This window comes from Chlamydotis macqueenii, chromosome 6 (genome assembly GCF_036417535.1).
Source record: "Chlamydotis macqueenii isolate bChlMac1 chromosome 6, bChlMac1.mat, whole genome shotgun sequence".
Lineage (NCBI taxonomy): Eukaryota > Metazoa > Chordata > Aves > Otidiformes > Otididae > Chlamydotis > Chlamydotis macqueenii.
The window spans coordinates 10,697,210-10,715,380 of NC_141561.1; the positions used below are offsets into that span (position 1 = coordinate 10,697,210).

Consider the following 18,171-nt stretch of genomic DNA (forward strand, 5'->3'; position numbering starts at 1 on the left):
GATGGGATCCATTTGGTTTTGATAGCAGCATTTTGTACCATGCAGTAGATGGTACACAGATTTGGGCTTAATTACAGAAAGTTAAGAAATTTAATTTATCAGCACCAAAACTCCAGTGTATTCTTGAAGCAAATACTGACTGGATGTAATAAAGTAGAGAATCCTCCCTCTTTGCATCTTTAGAGTCAGTTGGCAAAGTACACAAAGCACAGTCTTCAAAATAAGAGTCTAGCACTTCAGAGTGCTTACAGAAGTGGTATTTTGGGCTCATGCTTTCTGCTTTCAGGTAGTCATATATAGTAAGTGAAACAGTATGAGTTCTGGTCACTCTGATTCCTCTTCTATAATCGCATGACACAGATAAGTGACAACTCCAGCAAGAAATGGAAGCTGTTCGACACTTCTTTGTACAATATTTTTACTGATAAAGTGTAATTTGTGTGGTAGTGAAGTTTTAGTTTACAGTGCAGACTTATATAAGTACTGCTGCCTGGTTGTAATTGGTGTTAATGCCTTGTCAAATAGAAGGACTTAAAGAGTGATGCCAACTGCCCTCAGCTTCTTCAGAATAATTCTGTTTTTATCAGATCTTTAACAATTTGACCTCCCCTGAATAACTTATTAACACTTCTGTGTTTTGACTAACATGGTGGTTTGCACCCCGAAAAATAAAAGCTTTTTAGCCGAGCACTCTGAGAATAAATAAATGGAGAAAGCATTCTGCTTTCACAATAAAATAATTGAAGTAGAGGTGAAATACAATGTTAAGCACCTAGTCCAGTATCCAGAAATTGAAGAGATTATGAAAACATGGTATAATATAGAGGAGTTAAGGAGGTGCAAGAAGGTTTTCAGTGGTTCAGGTACACCACGCTAAGATGTCGGGCACCTATAAATGGATAACCAACTAATAGAAGTGGGTCTCGCTTCTCAGTCAGGACGCTGAACCCTCTCCACACATCTGAGATGTTTCATGTTTCTGTCTGTAACGCAGTTAAAGATCCAGAGTAATGGCAGTGACTTTCTGGGTAACTTTAATCACTGCATGAAGTCTGAGGGACCTTTCATTGTCTGTGATCTCTTCTGCTCTGGCACCCTCATATAACAATAATCTCTTGGTGACCATCAAGCAAGAAGCAGGAACTGTGAGATTCAGGAACTCGTGCAGTGACCTATGTGGTCTCCTACCAGTAAGGATCGTATCTATGGTCTCTTGAAAGTGTAACTTACCAGTTGAGTTACTATTCCCATAACATTAGTTTTCTGTTGCAATAAACTCCTGTCTACTTTCAAGAAGGTTGCCTAATATAAATGTTTAACTTCAAGGCTAATTTAATTATTCTATACCTACCCCATATACTGTAGTGTTTACTAGATGTTTATTTAAACTTTTGAGTTTTTATTGTTTAGTAATGATCTAAAACAGCTTAATATTTGGAGAAGACATGCTGTTGTAGAACAGGATGAGGCTTGCTAAAGTGATGGAAGGCAACAGAGTATGCTGAGAAAGCTCAAGTGAATGGCTGCAATTCTGTTATTTAGAAGATCAAAGAAAAAAATGCCAGACCTTTTGACTTCTGTCCTTTATCCTATTAGTAAGTGATTCTTTATCTCTGTATTAACTAGCCTGTCATTACAGGTGGAAGCAGGGGTTTAGTTGATGACTCCCATGAAGAGTGGGAACATTGGTACCTTTACTGCAGTGTTTCCTCTGAAGATTTTCCCTGGTTTGCCTGCCTGCTTAGGACAAACCAGTATTTAAACTTTGTCTTAGGCGGTGGGAAATATAGCTTGTCTTACTACTTTTTTTTTTAATCAAACTTCTGTAGTATTATGAAAACCATGTCTAAGTAAGGTGGGGGTTTTTTTTGTGGATTTCTTTTAGTTTTTGAGTTGTTCTGCCACAGATGAGCTCTAGCGCTTTTCTAAACTTAGGACTGACTTGAAACTGAAAAGTGGTCCATCTGCTGCCCTGAGAAATCTAACTGCTATACTAAAATGAATGCACTTCAGAACAGAGGGTAAGCCACTTATGACCTGTGTGGCTGCAGGATTTTTTCAGAACAAGTATATTTTTCAACAGTTTGGACTTTTTCCTTATGTTGATTCATAATGTAAATTCTTATTCTGCCTGTTCTTTTATCCCTTCTACTTATACTGATCTGCTGTCACTGGTCACTTCATGAGTTATGCTTATTTATCACCAGTAGCCTTGGTAGGGCTTTTTCTGGGCGTGCCGTGTCTTTGATTTTGCAGAGCATCCAAACAACTTATCTTGCTTGCAAACTTATAAGAACAGATGGGCATGCCTACAACTCTTCTTCAGGCTCCACGCTCTTCCGCTTACTCTGCAAGTGAGCCACTCCCTCTTTGAAGAGCCTTAGTTTGCATCCCCTACTGAGCAGGCATGAGATGATGATAACTTTCAGGAGGAGTGTCTCCTTAAATTCCCAGGGGTCTAAGTGATGCTGTTGTTTCTTTTAGAGCTTGCAAGAAGGATTTCTTATTCTCTCCCAAGTCATGTTACCTGTTCCAATTCACCTCGAGACTCTGCCTCTTCTTCCATAGAACCAGTTACTGGAGAGACACAGGAAGAAAAGTAAAAACTCAGACTTTTAAAAAACTTTCAAGCCAAGAGGTGCTGTAATCAACATTTTGGTCACATTGTGCTGGTCACTAGATGAGCATGGACATAGACTTGCTTCAGAGAGCCTGCAGCTGTGCAAGGGATTGCCACGTTCTTGAGAATCCAGACTGAGCTGGCAGAATAGATGAAGGTGTTTGTTACAGGATCTCATTCATTCAGTTCATCTCCAGTGGCACACACCCTGTGTTGCTGGCTGAAGTGGCATCCTGTTTCTGTCACTGTGCCAAGTGAGATGTGCAGTTACCTCTTAGCTGTAGGCCTCTCCCTGCAAATGTGTCCAGGCATCTTGGTTAGTGAGAACCTATTAAATACTGTCTAATAAGCAATATAAACTAGAAAAGGAAAGGGTTTTTTTCCTGTTTTTGGGAGACATCAGGCTAAATAACAAAACTAACTGAATGCAAGAGCTGGAAAGTTGGTCCAAGCCTTTGTACTTCAGGTTTCTCCCTAAAAGGCAGGTTTCAAACTTCTTGTTGTTCTGAATTTATATGCCTGACTTACACAGCAGACAAAGCAACCAACATTCAAGGGGCTGAAGGACTTAATGTCACGGTGTTCAGAGCACCACTGTGAGTTATGTCCTTCTCAAGTTGAATAATGAACAATGAAAGCAGCCTTTTACATACTGCCCCTTTGCTTTTCAGAAGGGATGATCTTCATGTTCCTGTGCCTTACTGCTTTAAGCCTTGGAGGATTTCTTCTGCACCATGTCTCTTTTTTTTTTTTTTTTTTTTTTTTTGTCTTGGTGCTGTCTGTTGACAGTCCACTGAAGAAAAGGAATATATTGTTTTTGTTTCCTGTAATAAAAACTGCCTCATCTTCAGCAGGAAACACGATAGGTCTTTTATTTGTCAAAAGATTCATTGTAGTAACAACCAAAGAAACAGGCCTGCAGGAGTGTTTATATTAGCTTATTCAGAGTTTAATTAAAAACAAAGGAAAACCCCTTTTAGGAAGTGCCTTTCGCTGTTTTACTCTGTGACTGATGTTCCTGTCAAACAGGTGTCCTCCCTTGTTACTGTATGTGTAGCCCTTAAAGGTTAAGTTAAGGAACTTTATATTTAACCGTGGCTGGTTTTTGCCAGATACGCGGCTTCTATTGATGACATACTGGAAGAAGAGGAACATTATGCAGATCTGCTGAAAGAATATCTCTTCTATGCTGAAGCACTACGGTATGTACTGAAGTGTATGGCTCAAACGGAAGCTGTAGCCTTTCCTCTAATGTTATATTCATGTTGAAATGACAGAAATGTTAAATCTCATATCTTGTGGAAGGTAATGCTGTTTATTCCTCTGGTTACGCCGTTTCCTTGGCTTCTGGTGTAATAGTGCCTCAATGTGTGGAAAGCTTCAGCTTTCAAGTGAGGTAGGCCAAACAGAGCTGCTACAGCTATTACAAATTCCAGCAAGTTTCAGAGTGCCCTGTATAACTTTCATCTGCAGTACAATATTGTGCATCTAAATACTGATTTTTGTTTGTTTCTGTTTTTTTGGTTTTTGGTTTTTTTTTTGTTTGTTTTGTTTACGTTAGCCTTTACAGGGCTGTCCTCCCTTACAAGTGTGGATACAAAAGCAAATTGCTTTATGCTATAAGATTGCACCTACAGCTATTGTGCTCTCCGCAGGCTGGCTCTGAACCTCTTGGAGAGGTTTGGTAGTGCTGTAGAGATTCGGGTTGACAAGTGTGATGGCTGCTGTGTGGGAACACGGAGCACTAGTAGCCTCTCCTGGGAGATAAATGTGCATCTGGCAGCGGAGTACGGATGTAGCATTGTCAGCCCACACAGGACTGGGACTTACTGCAGGTGGTCAGAGGAAACTCTCCTCTTTTCCAGATGAAAGGCACCATATGAATCTAGGAGCACAGTTTCTTGTTTCATTGTTTAAAAAATAAAATGTGGAGAGTTTTATGACTGACTGCTACGTTGCTGCTGTGACAGGTACCATCTCCAGGTACCTTTTGTCATAGTTGTGATTTTTCTGTAATGTATTTTAAATAAAACTCTTTTACTGTGGTGTCCTTAAGTAGATGGTAGGGCTCGTATTGCTGAGAGTATCTTGGAATGAATCTAAAAAGAGGAGCAGAAGAGCGGAATGCTACTGTACTAAGAACTGTCTTTATACTTGGATCCAAGCTTGCTTAACTACAGCACTTGCAGAGTTATGCGTTCTGTGATAAGGCTGCTGAATTTGAGCTAGATAAATAACTGAATGTGCTGCTTGCCAGAAAAAAAAAGCATGATGCCATTTGTAAAGTTTAAATGGAGGGAAACGTAGCAAAACAAAGTATTATGTGACAGATCTTACATTGCTTACTTTTCAGGGCAGTTTGCAGGAAACACGAACTCATGCAATATGACTTGGAAATGGCTGCGCAGGACCTAACATCTAAGAAACAGCAGTGTGAGGAGCTGGCAACAGGAGTGAGTCTTTCCGCTTTCTTCTCCAAGATGCCTCTTTTTAAATTTATTTTTTATTTGAGCCAAGTTACTTAGAATGACATTTAAATGGCACTAACATGCTGGCTGCTGCTTATGAGAAGCAGTATCATATGAGCTGTAGGCATCTGAGGTTTAAAGTAAGTTGGTTCTTGGTGACATAAGCTGTTTGTACCAAACTTCTTCTATTGAATACTGAGCAAGTAAAGGGTTGCAGGAAGTATGACCTGAGCAGAATGCAAACAACTCTGTCTTAAAGATCAAAATCCCACCCATGGCAGTGGAATGACTCACTTATGGTCCAGTCCACAGACCAGTCTTAAGAGTTTAAACATGAAGTTAATTCCTCACCGCTTTGCTCATTCTAATGTGATCCACCATACCTGTTATAGCTACTTATCAATGGGACATTCATGAAATGGAAGTTAAAACCAAAAATCATCTGAATAATATGAATAAGCCCAAGCTGGTGAAAATCACATGATGACTTGTGGCTGTGCTCAAGAATCCCAAACCTGGAGTGTCTTTGTTTTTTGTAGACTGTGAGAACATTCTCCCTGAAAGGGATGACCAGCAAGCTCTTTGGGCAGGAAACTGCGGAGCAGAGGGAAGCCAAGATAAAGATTCTAGAAGAGCAGATACAGGAAGGAGAAGAACAACTTAAGTCTAAAAATCTGGAGGGCAGGTAAACAGGCTTGACTTTTTCAAAGAAAACACAGGGCTTGGCTTAGCAAAAGTCCTTGACTTGAAGCTCTTGAAGGTGTTTGTATTTTATAAGTGTTTTTAATATATTCTTGGTGTTTATGAGCTGTCTATAAAAGCTCCTGTCAGCTGCAAGTTGTGAAATAAAGTACAGTACATGCAGTTAGCTCCTGGTCTGAGTGTATGGCTTATGTAAAACCTGATGACTTTCCCAGTTACTGAGCCCGCTCTAATGGCTGACTTGCATGCTTTTATGTTCAGCTAGCAATACGTTTAGCAGGTGGGCTCGTAGGTCTGCAGCTGAATAGCCTAAGACTCAAAAGCTGATTTGCTTCAAGTATAGTATTTATTTTGGTTTATGTGTATGGGTTCTGAGCTCGTATTCTGCAACTTCTCATATGGGGCACAACTGACTCCTGTTTGAAAGAGATTAGAAGTTCTGATGAGTTATGTTTGAGGAGCTGCTTCTTGGTGCTCTAATGAAATTTTCTTCAGGAATGCAAACATGAAAAATAGAACCAACATTCCTAAAGCAATGTGATTGTGTCAGAACATGTTCCTTGTATAACACAAGGGGTAAACGTGGTATCTCCTAATACGTTAGGATTAGAGCTGGAAAGATAAGACTAGTTCATGAATAGTTCAAAACAACAAGACGCTCAGTAAATGCGATTTCTTAATCACTTTGACAGAAGCACTGGAGATCTGTTTTTGTAGCTCTGGAAGTAATTTTCAAGTGAATACTTGCCTTGTGTGTGTAGTCCAGCACACGTGAAAGCTATGAATTACAGAAATCTACCTCCATTTTATATGGAGGAGACCTGAAGACACATCACCAAACCAACAAAATGAATTCCTCAAGTGAATTGTCCAATTCAAATTTGCATTGTAAATATTTGTACTTGAGTGTCTCAGATCCTGATGGCAGTGAGTTTTCACATTGGAAAGACCAAGATTCTGATTTGACAATCAACAAGGAAACGTGCAATGTTGTTGCTGAATGTTAGCCTAAAGATACTTAGTTACCCCAACAGAATCTGAGGAGAAAAAGTGTATTTTGAAATATGCTGGTTCTATGGGACTGTTGCTTACTGGGGAAAAAAAAAAAAAATCTCACAAACAACCAACCCAACACATCCTGTGAAACTGGTTCTCTAGATTAAAACCTTTAAGACGATGGAGAGAATTAGGTAGTAGTGCCAATTATAAAATGAGGACACTGTGGGATGCATAATAACTTCAGAACTTGGTTTACTGACTGAAAGATGGAGCGCTTTGTCATACGTAGCTTGTCTGGTGAGGGTTCGGAGGAAAGGAACGAAAATCAGCTGAAGATAGAACATGTAAAACACTAACAGAAACATTGCTTTTAATTCCAGAGACTTTGTGAAAAGTGCCTGGGCTGACATTGAACGGTTCAAAGAACAAAAGAACCACGATTTGAAGGAGGCGCTTATAAGCTATGCTGTCTTGCAGATTAGCATGTGCAAAAAGGTATGTACGTTTGCAAAAGGCCAGGCTAGTGTATATATCGTATCAGCAGGGGATCAGATGCAAACTTTCAGTAACTAGGAACATTGCAGTCACAGAAGGTTGGAAGTCAGTAGCGTAAAACCTCCCACATATTCTGTCCTGCTCTAACTCAATCACATGTTAATGTTGAAATATAATAGGCAGTGTGGTCCAATTCCAGTGTGGTCTTTCCCTTATTCTTGCGTGAAGTTCTGTGGGACTTTCTTGTAGAGGCTTCTGTGGAAGAAGAGGTTTGCAAACAAAGTATATTTCCATCTATTGATATTTAACTTTTTTAAAGGGAATTCAAGTTTGGACAAATGCAAAGGAATGCTTCAGCAAGATGTGATCGTCTGGAAATGAATTCCTCCTCCAAGTGCCAGAGAACGGAAGCACAAATGTATAACACCAATGTTAATTTGCTACATGACTTACATATAAATCATGAAATAAATGAGTTGAGTGGGTAGTTTTTCTTTCTGCTGATTGTAATTGTTAATAAAGGACAAAAAGGACATGTTATTAAATGTTTAGCCCTGACTGCCACTTCTGTGGCATGTTTTATATGTGGTAGCAAATAATTCAGGGGTAAAAGAGTTACTGAAAACTACAGCTCTGTATTGGGGCAAAGGTATAGGGAAAGTTATCACAGAAAGTATGAACTGAGCGGTTCTGAGACTTGTAAAACACCGTGCTCTGTGATGTGTAGATCACTTCCAGATGCCCTTCTTTCTAGCCCTTGCTGTTTAGAATTTGTTATGCTCAAGGGTGCTTTGGTTTCATAATGGGACACACAGTTGTGTTCTTGAGGGCTACACCATAAGAGGACAAAAAATGAAATATTGTAATGCCTACGGTTCATATTTAAATGCCTTTGCACGTCCTTAGAGAAATGTGCTTTCCCAGAGTTCAGGTTAAGCAGTCTCAAGCTCCTGAGATGTTTGAAACTCTCTACAGTAGAGGTGTTGTACAATGGTTTGATACAATATTCTGCATTTACTGGTTCCCACTTAAGTTTTTGATATGGGCATTGATTTCTTATCAAACTTCTTCCTGCAAGTAAAGGAGACTGGTGATCCAGCTGAGCAGCAAAACCAAAGTTAAAGCTGGTATGATGTGGGTGCAACTTCTGTTTGGTTTTTTGGAACAGTTTACACTAGATGTGAATCTGGCCTGGGGTACCTCTTCTTGTGACTGAAGTGGTTTGGTTCTTAAAAGAATAGTTCTTGATGAAGATGCTGAAATAAAAAACCTGGTGCAACTTCTGTAGTACTTGAGAGCAGTGATGTGCAGAATCCGCAACGAACCAAGGTGTCTGTTTGGCTCTTGTAATGATGTTTCAGTGTGTGTATAGGTGTGCGTGTGTATATATATATTTGTGTGTATATATATACACCAGTATAACATGATTTGCAGTTACAAGTACTTGCATTAAATGTTTCCAATGATGAAAAACACTTACGACTGTCTAATATTGGGCTTTTTCTACATACTTACCTAATGTTCCTGAAGTCTTGTGGAATTTGTCAGGCTTGATTGCTAGTCCTAAAGGAAGCTCTGTAATAGTCTGTTGAAAAGTGTATTTAATTATTCTGGATTATAACACTACTCAGACTTTGATTTTTAAGAGATACTCCAGCAAGTCTTTAAAACTTCTTTTCGTAAATTATCAATAACGTAGTTACAGATATGTCCCATGTTACTTTTGTCTCTGCAGCATTTCTTTTTAATAAAACCATTGAAAAGAATTTGTAGGCCTGATATACACTACAGCTTAAAACTCTGAAGTAAAATGCTGGTCACTCTGATAACCCGCGTTGGCTTTTTCAAAGCATATGACAGTGACACTCCTGGCTGAGAGATGATGTTGGGCAGAAAGAGGTCTCTCGGTATAACATTTGCAAGGAGAAGTGTTGTTCTGTTCAGAGGTTGCGGTATCCAGTTCTGGTACAGGCTGGAGGACTCTTACATTCCAAACCAAGAAGTTGCACATTTGATGTATTCAGTAACCTTCTAAAGGGGTGGTGCCTTAATACAATACCGTGAGGCGCTCAGAGTAGGTATTTTTCATGCACCTTGATTTTTGGTAGATCTTTCTGGTGCCTCTTTCCACATTTCACTTGCTGTACAGCTTATTAAATGTATTAGTATGCCTTTTTTTCCTTGCTAGTTGTACTAAATTTAAGAAGGGAACAAAACTGTTCTTGTAAGTTTTGTGCCAAATAAGCTGAATAAAATTGCTCTTTGATATTTTTGTTATGTTGGTTTTTTTTTTTTTTGTAAAAATGCTCTCTTCTCAATCCTGACAACTACTATTCACTTTCTTAAAATCGCTTCTTGTCCATCTTGGCTCTCAAATGGGCTCCAAGCTTGGGTTTAAAATTTAAGTAGTAAATTGCCCAGAACTAGCCTTATTTGCCTTTTAGGTGAAGAACAGAGTGTTAGTGCCAAATTTAGGTACTGGTTACAAGCCAGCTTTGATCCCTGCTTTATTTTTGCCCAAACAGAAGTAGCTGTCTGAATTTCATGCATGTTTTTGTCTAGGTAAGAGAAGACACATTTGAAAAAGGTTTGTGTTTGACAGAAATTGGGTGAAAGGTAGGTTAAGGATAATTTTCAATAACTTTATTTCTCTTACTTCTGCTCTTTGCAGAAAAGCATTGTGTGTGGATCTTAGCAAACAGTGAAGGCTTCTCCCTCTTTTAGCTTTCTAACTTTTCAGAGGGAAATCGTCTAGTTAATGGCTGTTTCCATGTGCTTAATAGAGTCCGCATGACAAATGCGCACTTATGAAGTGTGCATTTTTCCAGTTACAGTGCAGATATAACTTCGGTAACTCAATCCACTTTGCCTCAACAAGCTTCCTTCAGTTGTTTGGTGAACCAGAAATTGGTGGAAGGCCTTGCAAATAATAGCAGGTAAGTAGACCATTTTCTCTTAATCTCAACAAAATGCTTGTATATGAAAGAGTTTACCTACATGGATGATGTGATTTGCTGATGGAGCTGTCACGTCTGTCCCAGGCAGCTTTGCTGGGTGGATTATCACTGTTGAAGTGATCCCTGGCCTTCGCCATTGCTAGCAGGACCTTGACTTGTCAGTACATTGCAGTTGCTACTGTTGTCTGCTCCTGAAATGTAGCGAGGGTGAGGGGGCCAGCTGAAATGGAAAGATAATGTATGTTTATGAACTCTGGGTTTTTTTTTGTGGGTTTTTTTTTTTTAAATATATTATTCCAGTATCTGGCCTGTCAGCCAAAGCAGAGTTAACCTAGCAGCTGTGTGCAGGGACTACCTTGGCAAGCACAGAGCAGATCTTGGAGCTCAGGTCCACACTGAGGAGCTCTGCTTGTGCTGCTGAGCCAGAGGGAAGTGGCAGCCGTAGCCAAACACATGGCGGAGCCAGCGGAGCTAGGCTGAGGTCCCAGAGTGCCTGTGTGCACTGCAGCCTAGGAGAGACCTTACTTTCCTGGATGACTCTACCCCTGAAATTCTTTTGTGCATTTGGGTTGAAGAAATGAGAGAAGACTGGCTGCCGTAGAAATAATACAAACAAAGGAAGCAACCAGAGTGAGAGCTAGAAAAATGGGAGCACAGGCTTTGGTGCCAAATCCAAGTACAGCACGCTGGTGCATCGCCAGCAACAGCAGCCCCCTCTGTAAGCAGTTGCTTTGCTGCTCTAGCGGAGTTGATGTCTGCTCATGTTTGAGTGCTCCAGACTGACAGGTTCCCTCTAGCTTCCCCAGCAGAGCTGGGGTTTCTCAGGGCGGGGGGATCCCAAAGGATCCGTGCTCTTGATCCAGCTCCTGTGGAGACCTTGGCACTGCAGGGCTGGAACTCCTGTGAGCTGCTTCCCTCTAGTGGGTGGCCACTGGGGAGGGTGGAATGCTCACTGTGATGGTGGCAGCCAGTGAAGGGTTTCTCTTTAAATGGCAGAGGCCTTGGTGTCCCCCAGCTGAAATGGGGAGGTTTTACATAAATCCCCTCTCCTCCTGCCTTGAGCAGCCTGGAGAGCCTTGAGTTCCTGCTTAAGCAGAGGGTTGTGACTTGTTGGCTGCCGTTTTCTGATGCTTCTTGGTATGACATGGTGTTATCAAGAGGATTTAGCAATTGTGACTTCTGTAGGATCAAATGCAGAAGAGAAACGAGAAACTTTTTTTTTCCCTCTTTTTTTTTGTTTTTTTTTTTCCCCTGCCTTTGTAGTTGCTTTTGATGGCTTACATAGACTGGCTTTCCTAATGCTGTATTTTCTGTCTTTAAAAGAAAAAAATAAATAAATCTTTGCTTTGATTGTAAGAAGGAACGTAAAACAAAACAAAAAGCCAAATTGGAAAGGATCTTGGGTGAATTTGGAGGAAAACAATTCCAGACAGTGATAGTGAAGAGTATTTGGAGGTAAAGGGAGATGGCACCATGCTCGGAGAGGCAAGGCAGGGGTTAAGCTGTATGCAGGTAAGGGAACATGGGGTTTTGAGGAGAGAGGTACAAGAGGATGAGCAGACAAGAGAAGGTGAACAGGCAGGAGGGAGAGCAAAGATGGGATGGGTGGGAGGAATGGGAGAGGAGAACAGATGGAAAGCTTCTGTACCTGCAGGCTCTGCTGAAAGGGAAAGCAGGACTGCGTGGCCTTCGCTTTGCAGGGGTAAAAAAAAAAGAAGTGAAGGAGGTAGAAGCAGGAGGTAAGGAAATGTCAAGAGCTGTCAAAGACACAACTATGTAATACTAATGATAGTATCTAGGCCTGAGTGAAACTTGTGGTGGTGATTGTGGTCTTAAAGATGAGTTCAGCACTGATAATTGTGTAACGTTTCTCATGGAGAGATTTAACTTTGCCTAATGTTTTGTATCTATTTTTAATATGATTGCTTTCAATTTTCTGAGTAAAAAAAAATAGGGGAAGAAGCTTCAGTCTTCAAAAACCCAGCATAAACTTTATGGACACGCTGATCCCACAAACAGCAGTGTGATCAGCTGTGTGATCTGAGGGCCTGCTGGCTGATGCGGCTGTAAAACGGGCTGCCCCACGTACCGCAAACATCCCGGGGACTGCGGTTAATGAGTAGCTTCTTCATCTGCAGCAAAGGTTTTCTATTACCTGTATATATCATGGCACGTGATAACACCAATTACCTTCTCTTTGGAAAGGAGCTGTAAGTGGCCACAGAAGATGAAAAGCGACTCCGTGGTGAGCTCCCCAGGATGCGAAGCTGGAAGACGGTGTAGCTGAAGGGAAAACCCAACCCCGACCGCCCTCTTGTGGGTCTCCAGCACGGGGCTGGAACAAAACTGCGGCAGGAGGGAGGCAAACGCCACCTTCTCCCCTCCTGCCGCTCAGAGGTGCGAGGGATGTCACAGCAGCCGTTGCCTAACGGATGCCTAAATACAAAGAGATGGTTATACTGGAATGGATTTCCATGCGGGATTTAACGGTGAATTCATGTATTGCTGTAGTTGCTGTGGACAATACCGTGTGTCACACTGGGGTTTGCAGCTTGCGTGCAGGTTCCTCAGGTGCCTTTCATACCTACTGTGAGTTAGACTTTAAAACACGGGTTTCTGAGCTAGCAGTATTTTTATTATTTTTCTAAATACAGCTTGGAAGCGATGCTGGCTGCATGGCCAGAAGGAATGACCTGTGACCGTTTGTGTAAGCTGCACTGCTGTATAAAAGATGGCAAAGCCACCCTTGCCCAGTGCTGCTTTGATTTAGGATTTTCTGAAGCGTCTGCTCTCTGATCCCAGCTTCGAACCTCTCCAGTGGCAGAGAGGCCAAATCTCGTGGTGGTTGTTCCAGGGGCTAAAAGCAGGGACTTTATTTCCAGTCTGGTTTGTCTGCTTTTTCTTCCAAGCAAAAGTTGTAGGCTCCTGCCTGCTTACCTCTGATGGCCCTGGATGCTCCAGGGGCAGCAGGGAAGAGCCGTGGGCTCCTTGTGCTGCAGCGAGATCCCTCCTGGCCCACGCGGCAGAGCCACGCATCCCTGTTATCACGTGTTTGCCAAACTGGAGTGGGCATTGCGATAGCTGCAGCACCATTCCCACTCCTGTGTGATGTTCCCTGCTCTCCTCCATGGATCGTGTCAGCCCCTGAGGCCACCACTGCTCGCTTCAAGCCACATCTGGTGTTCCCACTGTCTTTCAGAGCGGCTCTTCCTCTGGCCCAACTGCGCTGGAGCTGCATGGAGCTGTGCTGGGTCTGCTCATTTGCTTCCATCAAGTGACTCATGTCACTGCTTCTCAGCAGTGCAGCCTTCTCCTCTTCCAGAAGCTTCTTAATCTTTTCATCTCCATCACCCGTGGCCTCAGTAGCGCTCTCTCTGCCCAGGCTGCTGGTAAGATGCTAACCAGCACTGAGCCAATGCAAGATCCCAGTGGGACCCTGCTCCCTCAGAGTTGCCGTTTCCAGTTACGTTCTGAAGCCTTTGGCCAGATTTTAGTTTATTTTAAGGAACGCTAGGCTGGCTCTCTGCTTTCTTACTCAGAGCAGGCCCGGCCCAACCCAAGTGAGGAAAGCTGCGGTGTGGTGGATTGCTGCATTTATACTATTGCTCAATCAAGGAAACAGCAATCTATTAAAATGAGAATCAACTTGGCAAGAACTGTTTTCCATGAATGTGTTGATTGGCATTAATCTCTTCTAACTCTATATCAACTTCTTTTTTTTTTCCCCCAGGGATTACTGACAGGCCTATAACAATCCAGTCTCTCTAACTATATCTTTTCATCGACAGGCAAAATAATAACCTTCTTTCTTGTGGAATTTCTCCTGAAATTCAAGACTTGTTGAAAATCAGCATCCATGGTTCAGAGGTGTTTTGTGTTGGGACTTTTACAAGCCTGAGAAGAAGCTACACGGATCTGCAGACACAGGCATTAATTTAAGAAGCTTGTCTAGCAATGCACCCCGAGTGTGACTCAGGAGAAATTATCTCCTCGTGATGGAGCCAACGTACAGCTATGGCTGATGAAGAGTGCACACAGAGTAGGATTTGGTTTTAGCGTCCTTCTCAATGAAGTGAAAAGAATATCCTTATGCAGTTTAACGTGTTATTAACATTATAACTCCATGTTGTTGCTGAGGTTTGACCAAACTCCCCAACATCTCAGAACTGAAGTGCTGAGTTAACCTTTGAACCATGTGCAGTGTCAGGAATGTTCACTGGTGGAGGGGGTTCATTTATGGACCAGGAAACACCACTTGATCTGGGAAGCTGAGCTATTAGAGGAGACGAGGAATCCTGCCTTTAAAATCTAAAATCCTTCTCAGTGTTAAATCTTCCCTAAGTACATCTTGCTTCCATGTAGATAATTGATGCTTGCTGACCTCTAACTTCTCTTTATGGTTGGCTTTACCATTCCTCCCCTCTCCAGAACACTTTACCTGTTTCTAAGTAAACAGGTAAAGCCAGGATAGGGATTTGAACGTGGGTTCCCTTTTCCAATTGCAGGGTGCTTACTCAAAACGCTTGGAAATAATTGCTGGTGATCATTCACTTTCTGTTCAAACTCTTTCTTCCCTGCTGATGTAGTTACTGCTACTTTTAGCCTTAAAATGCTAAATACATAGTGTTTAGCTGGGTCTTTCTCTGTTTCCTTCCAACAAATATAATGATTGCCATTACAAAGCAATTTAGTGGTTGCTCAGTTTCATGTTACTTTTAAATTTGAAAACATTTCCTTTCTCTCTCATGTTGACGTCAACTATGGAGCTTCCTGCGCTGGAGTTAAATGAAAGCGATGGTAAGCCAGGAAGCGGGACCTTGTATTGCCAGCAAACGTGTGAGCAGCAGAACAGATGCCTTGGTGGTGGTCCTCAGTAGATGGTCCTGGAGAATTTTTGACTCGATTCAGCTGAAGTTTCTCCTTCCCCTCTATACCATGCTACTGGAGTGGGATGGCTTTTACACTGCGGTACTGGATCAGGGAGCTGGGTCTAACAGAGATGGTGCCAGAGGGTCACGGGACAGCAGGTTCCTGGTTTGAGGGGTGTTGGCAGGATGCGTCTGCTCTCACATGAGCGGAGGGTGGTGAGCTGCCGTAGGAGCCTGCCTTCGGGACCTGGTAACGTCTGCGTTGCAAGATCTCACTTTGAGTATGAAGATAGGGATACAGAGGGGAAATTAGCTGTTAATAGGAGCAGGGTTGGAGATAAGCACGGGGAAAGAAACCACAGAGCTCTGCAAGCCCAGCTGGAGGCTTGGGTAAGGTTGGGTTTGGCAAACACAGGCTGAGCTGCTGGAAGAGTTTGTTTACAACTTCGGTTTTCAGGGCTGACTTTAACATGAGCCTGCCGTGGCTAGGAGACAGCCCTGCTTGGGAGCTGAGTTGGGGTTACATTTTCCAGCTGAGGAGCAACACATGGGATGCAAGAGCCCTGGCCCTGAGCAACAGAGCTGGGAGCTGGCACCTCAGGTCAGAGCGGCCTGTGGGGGGGGGGGAAGGCACGTTCTGGTGTCCTGGGCAGGCTGAGCTGCCTGAGGGGGAGTTGTTGGTTCAGAAGTGGTTCCTACTGTCTTTGCTCCTTCCCTTCCTCTCTTGCCACCTACCTTTCTGCCTGCTTTGGCACGTGAGTCTTTCTGCCAGGTGTTGGTAACGCCGCTGTGCCAAGTTTGTGCCTGCAAATGTGTCGTAACAGTTGAATTTGTGCCTTATCCACTCTGCGGCACTGCTGTGCAGGCAACTGGCCCGTTTCCTTCATTGCTTTTGTTCTGAACGTCCTGACTCAGTGGCTGCTCCCCTTCATCCTCCCTTTGTGGTAGCTCAATCCCTTTCAGTATTGCGCCCCTGGGTGCTGGGTGTGAGAGGGAGACGGTCACATCCCAAGGTAGGTGTTTGAGGCAGGTTGAAGGAATTGTTCCCTGGAGATCCTTCTCTGTCTGCTTCAACTGCACAGGGAGCTGCAGAGGGAGAATTAGATTTCAGATGTAGAATAAGGAACAGAAGCTGTCGTGGATTGCTGTGGGTTTGCTTTTGAAGATTTTGGCCTCTTTTTGTCTGTGAAAATTAAAAACTGTTCATTTTACACAGCCACCTTGGATTCGGTCCAGAAACACCAGCTTTGCTCTTCTTTCAGAAGGGGAACCCCTGTCTTATAGATGTTTCTTTCTTTCACCCTCAAGAATTTTAAAAAAAAAAAGAAAAAGAAAAAAAAGTTGCAAGTGAGCGTACCTCTGGTACCTGGGTTTATGTGCTTGAAGTGCAGGACACTGATCCCGGAGGAGCCAGACGCTGGCGGGAGCGCTGGGTGCTGTGCTGTACAGGTGTTTTCCCTGGCAGGACAGCTGCAGGCTGGCAAGGAACAGTTAACAGGCGGGAGCTAGACTTGGTGCGCGCAGAACAGCTGCTAATCTGCAGACGAATGTGTTCCAACAGGAAAAATAAATCTTGTCCGTACCTGCGCTCGTTTGCTCCCGCCGGAGCCAAATTGCAGCGCTGCCTGTCAGCCTGGCCTGGGACGGGCCCGCGGGCTCCTGGCACCAAGAGCGCCGGCCGTGTTTCCTGCCTGGCTCCAAGTCAACGTGGCTCCTTGGGTCGGAGAGTCTCGTGCAAGAGTGCAGCCGGGGGGGGGTCTGTACGCATGTGCGAGGGCACCAGGGTAAAGCGACAGCCCATACGCGGTTTTGCGATGTGATCTCTCTCCCCTCGCGTTGTCGTCAGCGCTCGCTTACCTGCCCCATCGCATCCGTGGCGCTGTTTGCGAATCGCTGCTCTCCAGCTGTCCGTGCAAACGTGCGATTCACAGCCGTGTTGGCGTTTTGTTTGTCTCCCAGGTGTTTGCAAGCATACCTGTGAGTTCTCTCCAAATCTCAGCGTTTTGGCACAAATGCTTATTGATGTCACGGTCACACATGTGCCGCTCCCATGGCGGGTGAGCCCCCGGCACAGCTTCGGTCACTGTGGGCATAGGCGAGGGAGCGCACAAAGCAAACCCGTGCTACACACCTTGTTCAAATACGTGTCTTTTGATCCACCAAGCTTCAGCAGAGAAGTCCAAAACTAGACTAAAAGAAAAAAAAAAAAGGACAAAGATGCAAGGTGAACAGTTGTTTCTGGATTTCTCCTTCTTTGGCTTTCTTAGCTAGCCCTTAAGTTTTATTTGAAAATCAGGTTATTCATCATGAATTTTTGGAATTGAAATAAATCTGGAGACCTTTGCCCCCTGTGCAGCAGTTGTTGTTACGAGACAAGCATTTGCAAATGGCAGCTGGTCCATTGCTATCAAAAAAAAAACCCTGGAAAGTTATTTAAAGAACTGAAAAGAATAAAAAGTCATCTAAAACCCAACAACAACAGTCTAATACATACTCACTGTTGACCTTGCCTTGCAAACTGATGTATTGTCTTTGTTACAACCATGAAAACAAACTCTTTCAGCCCAAGTTTTTCCTACTAGACAGTGTCTTTGAGAGAAACCATTTCAATTTCTGGGCCTGGGGAGTTAAAATGACAGAAATAACTTCTTTGCTTATGGCTAACCTGTCAGAGGACAGGCAGATCTTGGCCATCACACTTCTGCCCTCATCCAAACTCCCTTACTATTTGGAGTGGAGAGATGTGAGCTTTTCTGTTGTACGTGGCTCCAGATGCAAAGCTTTGTTCCAGCTGCTCCAAGAGGTGTTCTGGATCTCCTGCTTGGCTGGGGACCATCTCCAACAGGAACCTCAGGAGCAGAGCCTGGACTTGTTCCTTCTGTATGGAAAAAACAAAACACCCCAGGCGGAGACCGTTGCAGTCAAGGTGATCCTCGCGCCTGCAGCCCTCTTCTGTGCTGACTTCTTCCAGCCTAGCTGCAGATGTTTCTTCCTCTCCACTTCTTGCTTGAGGTCAGCAACAGTCAGGTCCTCGTTTTCTTCAGTTTTGTAATTTTTTTTTT

General features: G+C 43.2%; 1 protein-coding gene across 1 annotated transcript in view; it reads left to right on the forward strand.

Moving 5' to 3' along the window:
* SNX4 (sorting nexin 4) overlaps window positions 1–9,550 on the forward strand; it is a 36,569-nt gene extending 27,019 nt beyond the window's left edge. The window contains exons 10-14 of the mRNA XM_086751089.1: window positions 3,733–3,822; window positions 4,974–5,073; window positions 5,628–5,773; window positions 7,170–7,284; window positions 7,604–9,550. Of these exons, the coding sequence (XP_086607215.1) occupies window positions 3,733–3,822; window positions 4,974–5,073; window positions 5,628–5,773; window positions 7,170–7,284; window positions 7,604–7,651 (499 nt within the window). The 3' untranslated portion in view covers window positions 7,652–9,550. The remainder of the gene's footprint in view (window positions 1–3,732; window positions 3,823–4,973; window positions 5,074–5,627; window positions 5,774–7,169; window positions 7,285–7,603) is intronic.
* Window positions 9,551–18,171: the final 8,621 nt, after the last annotated feature.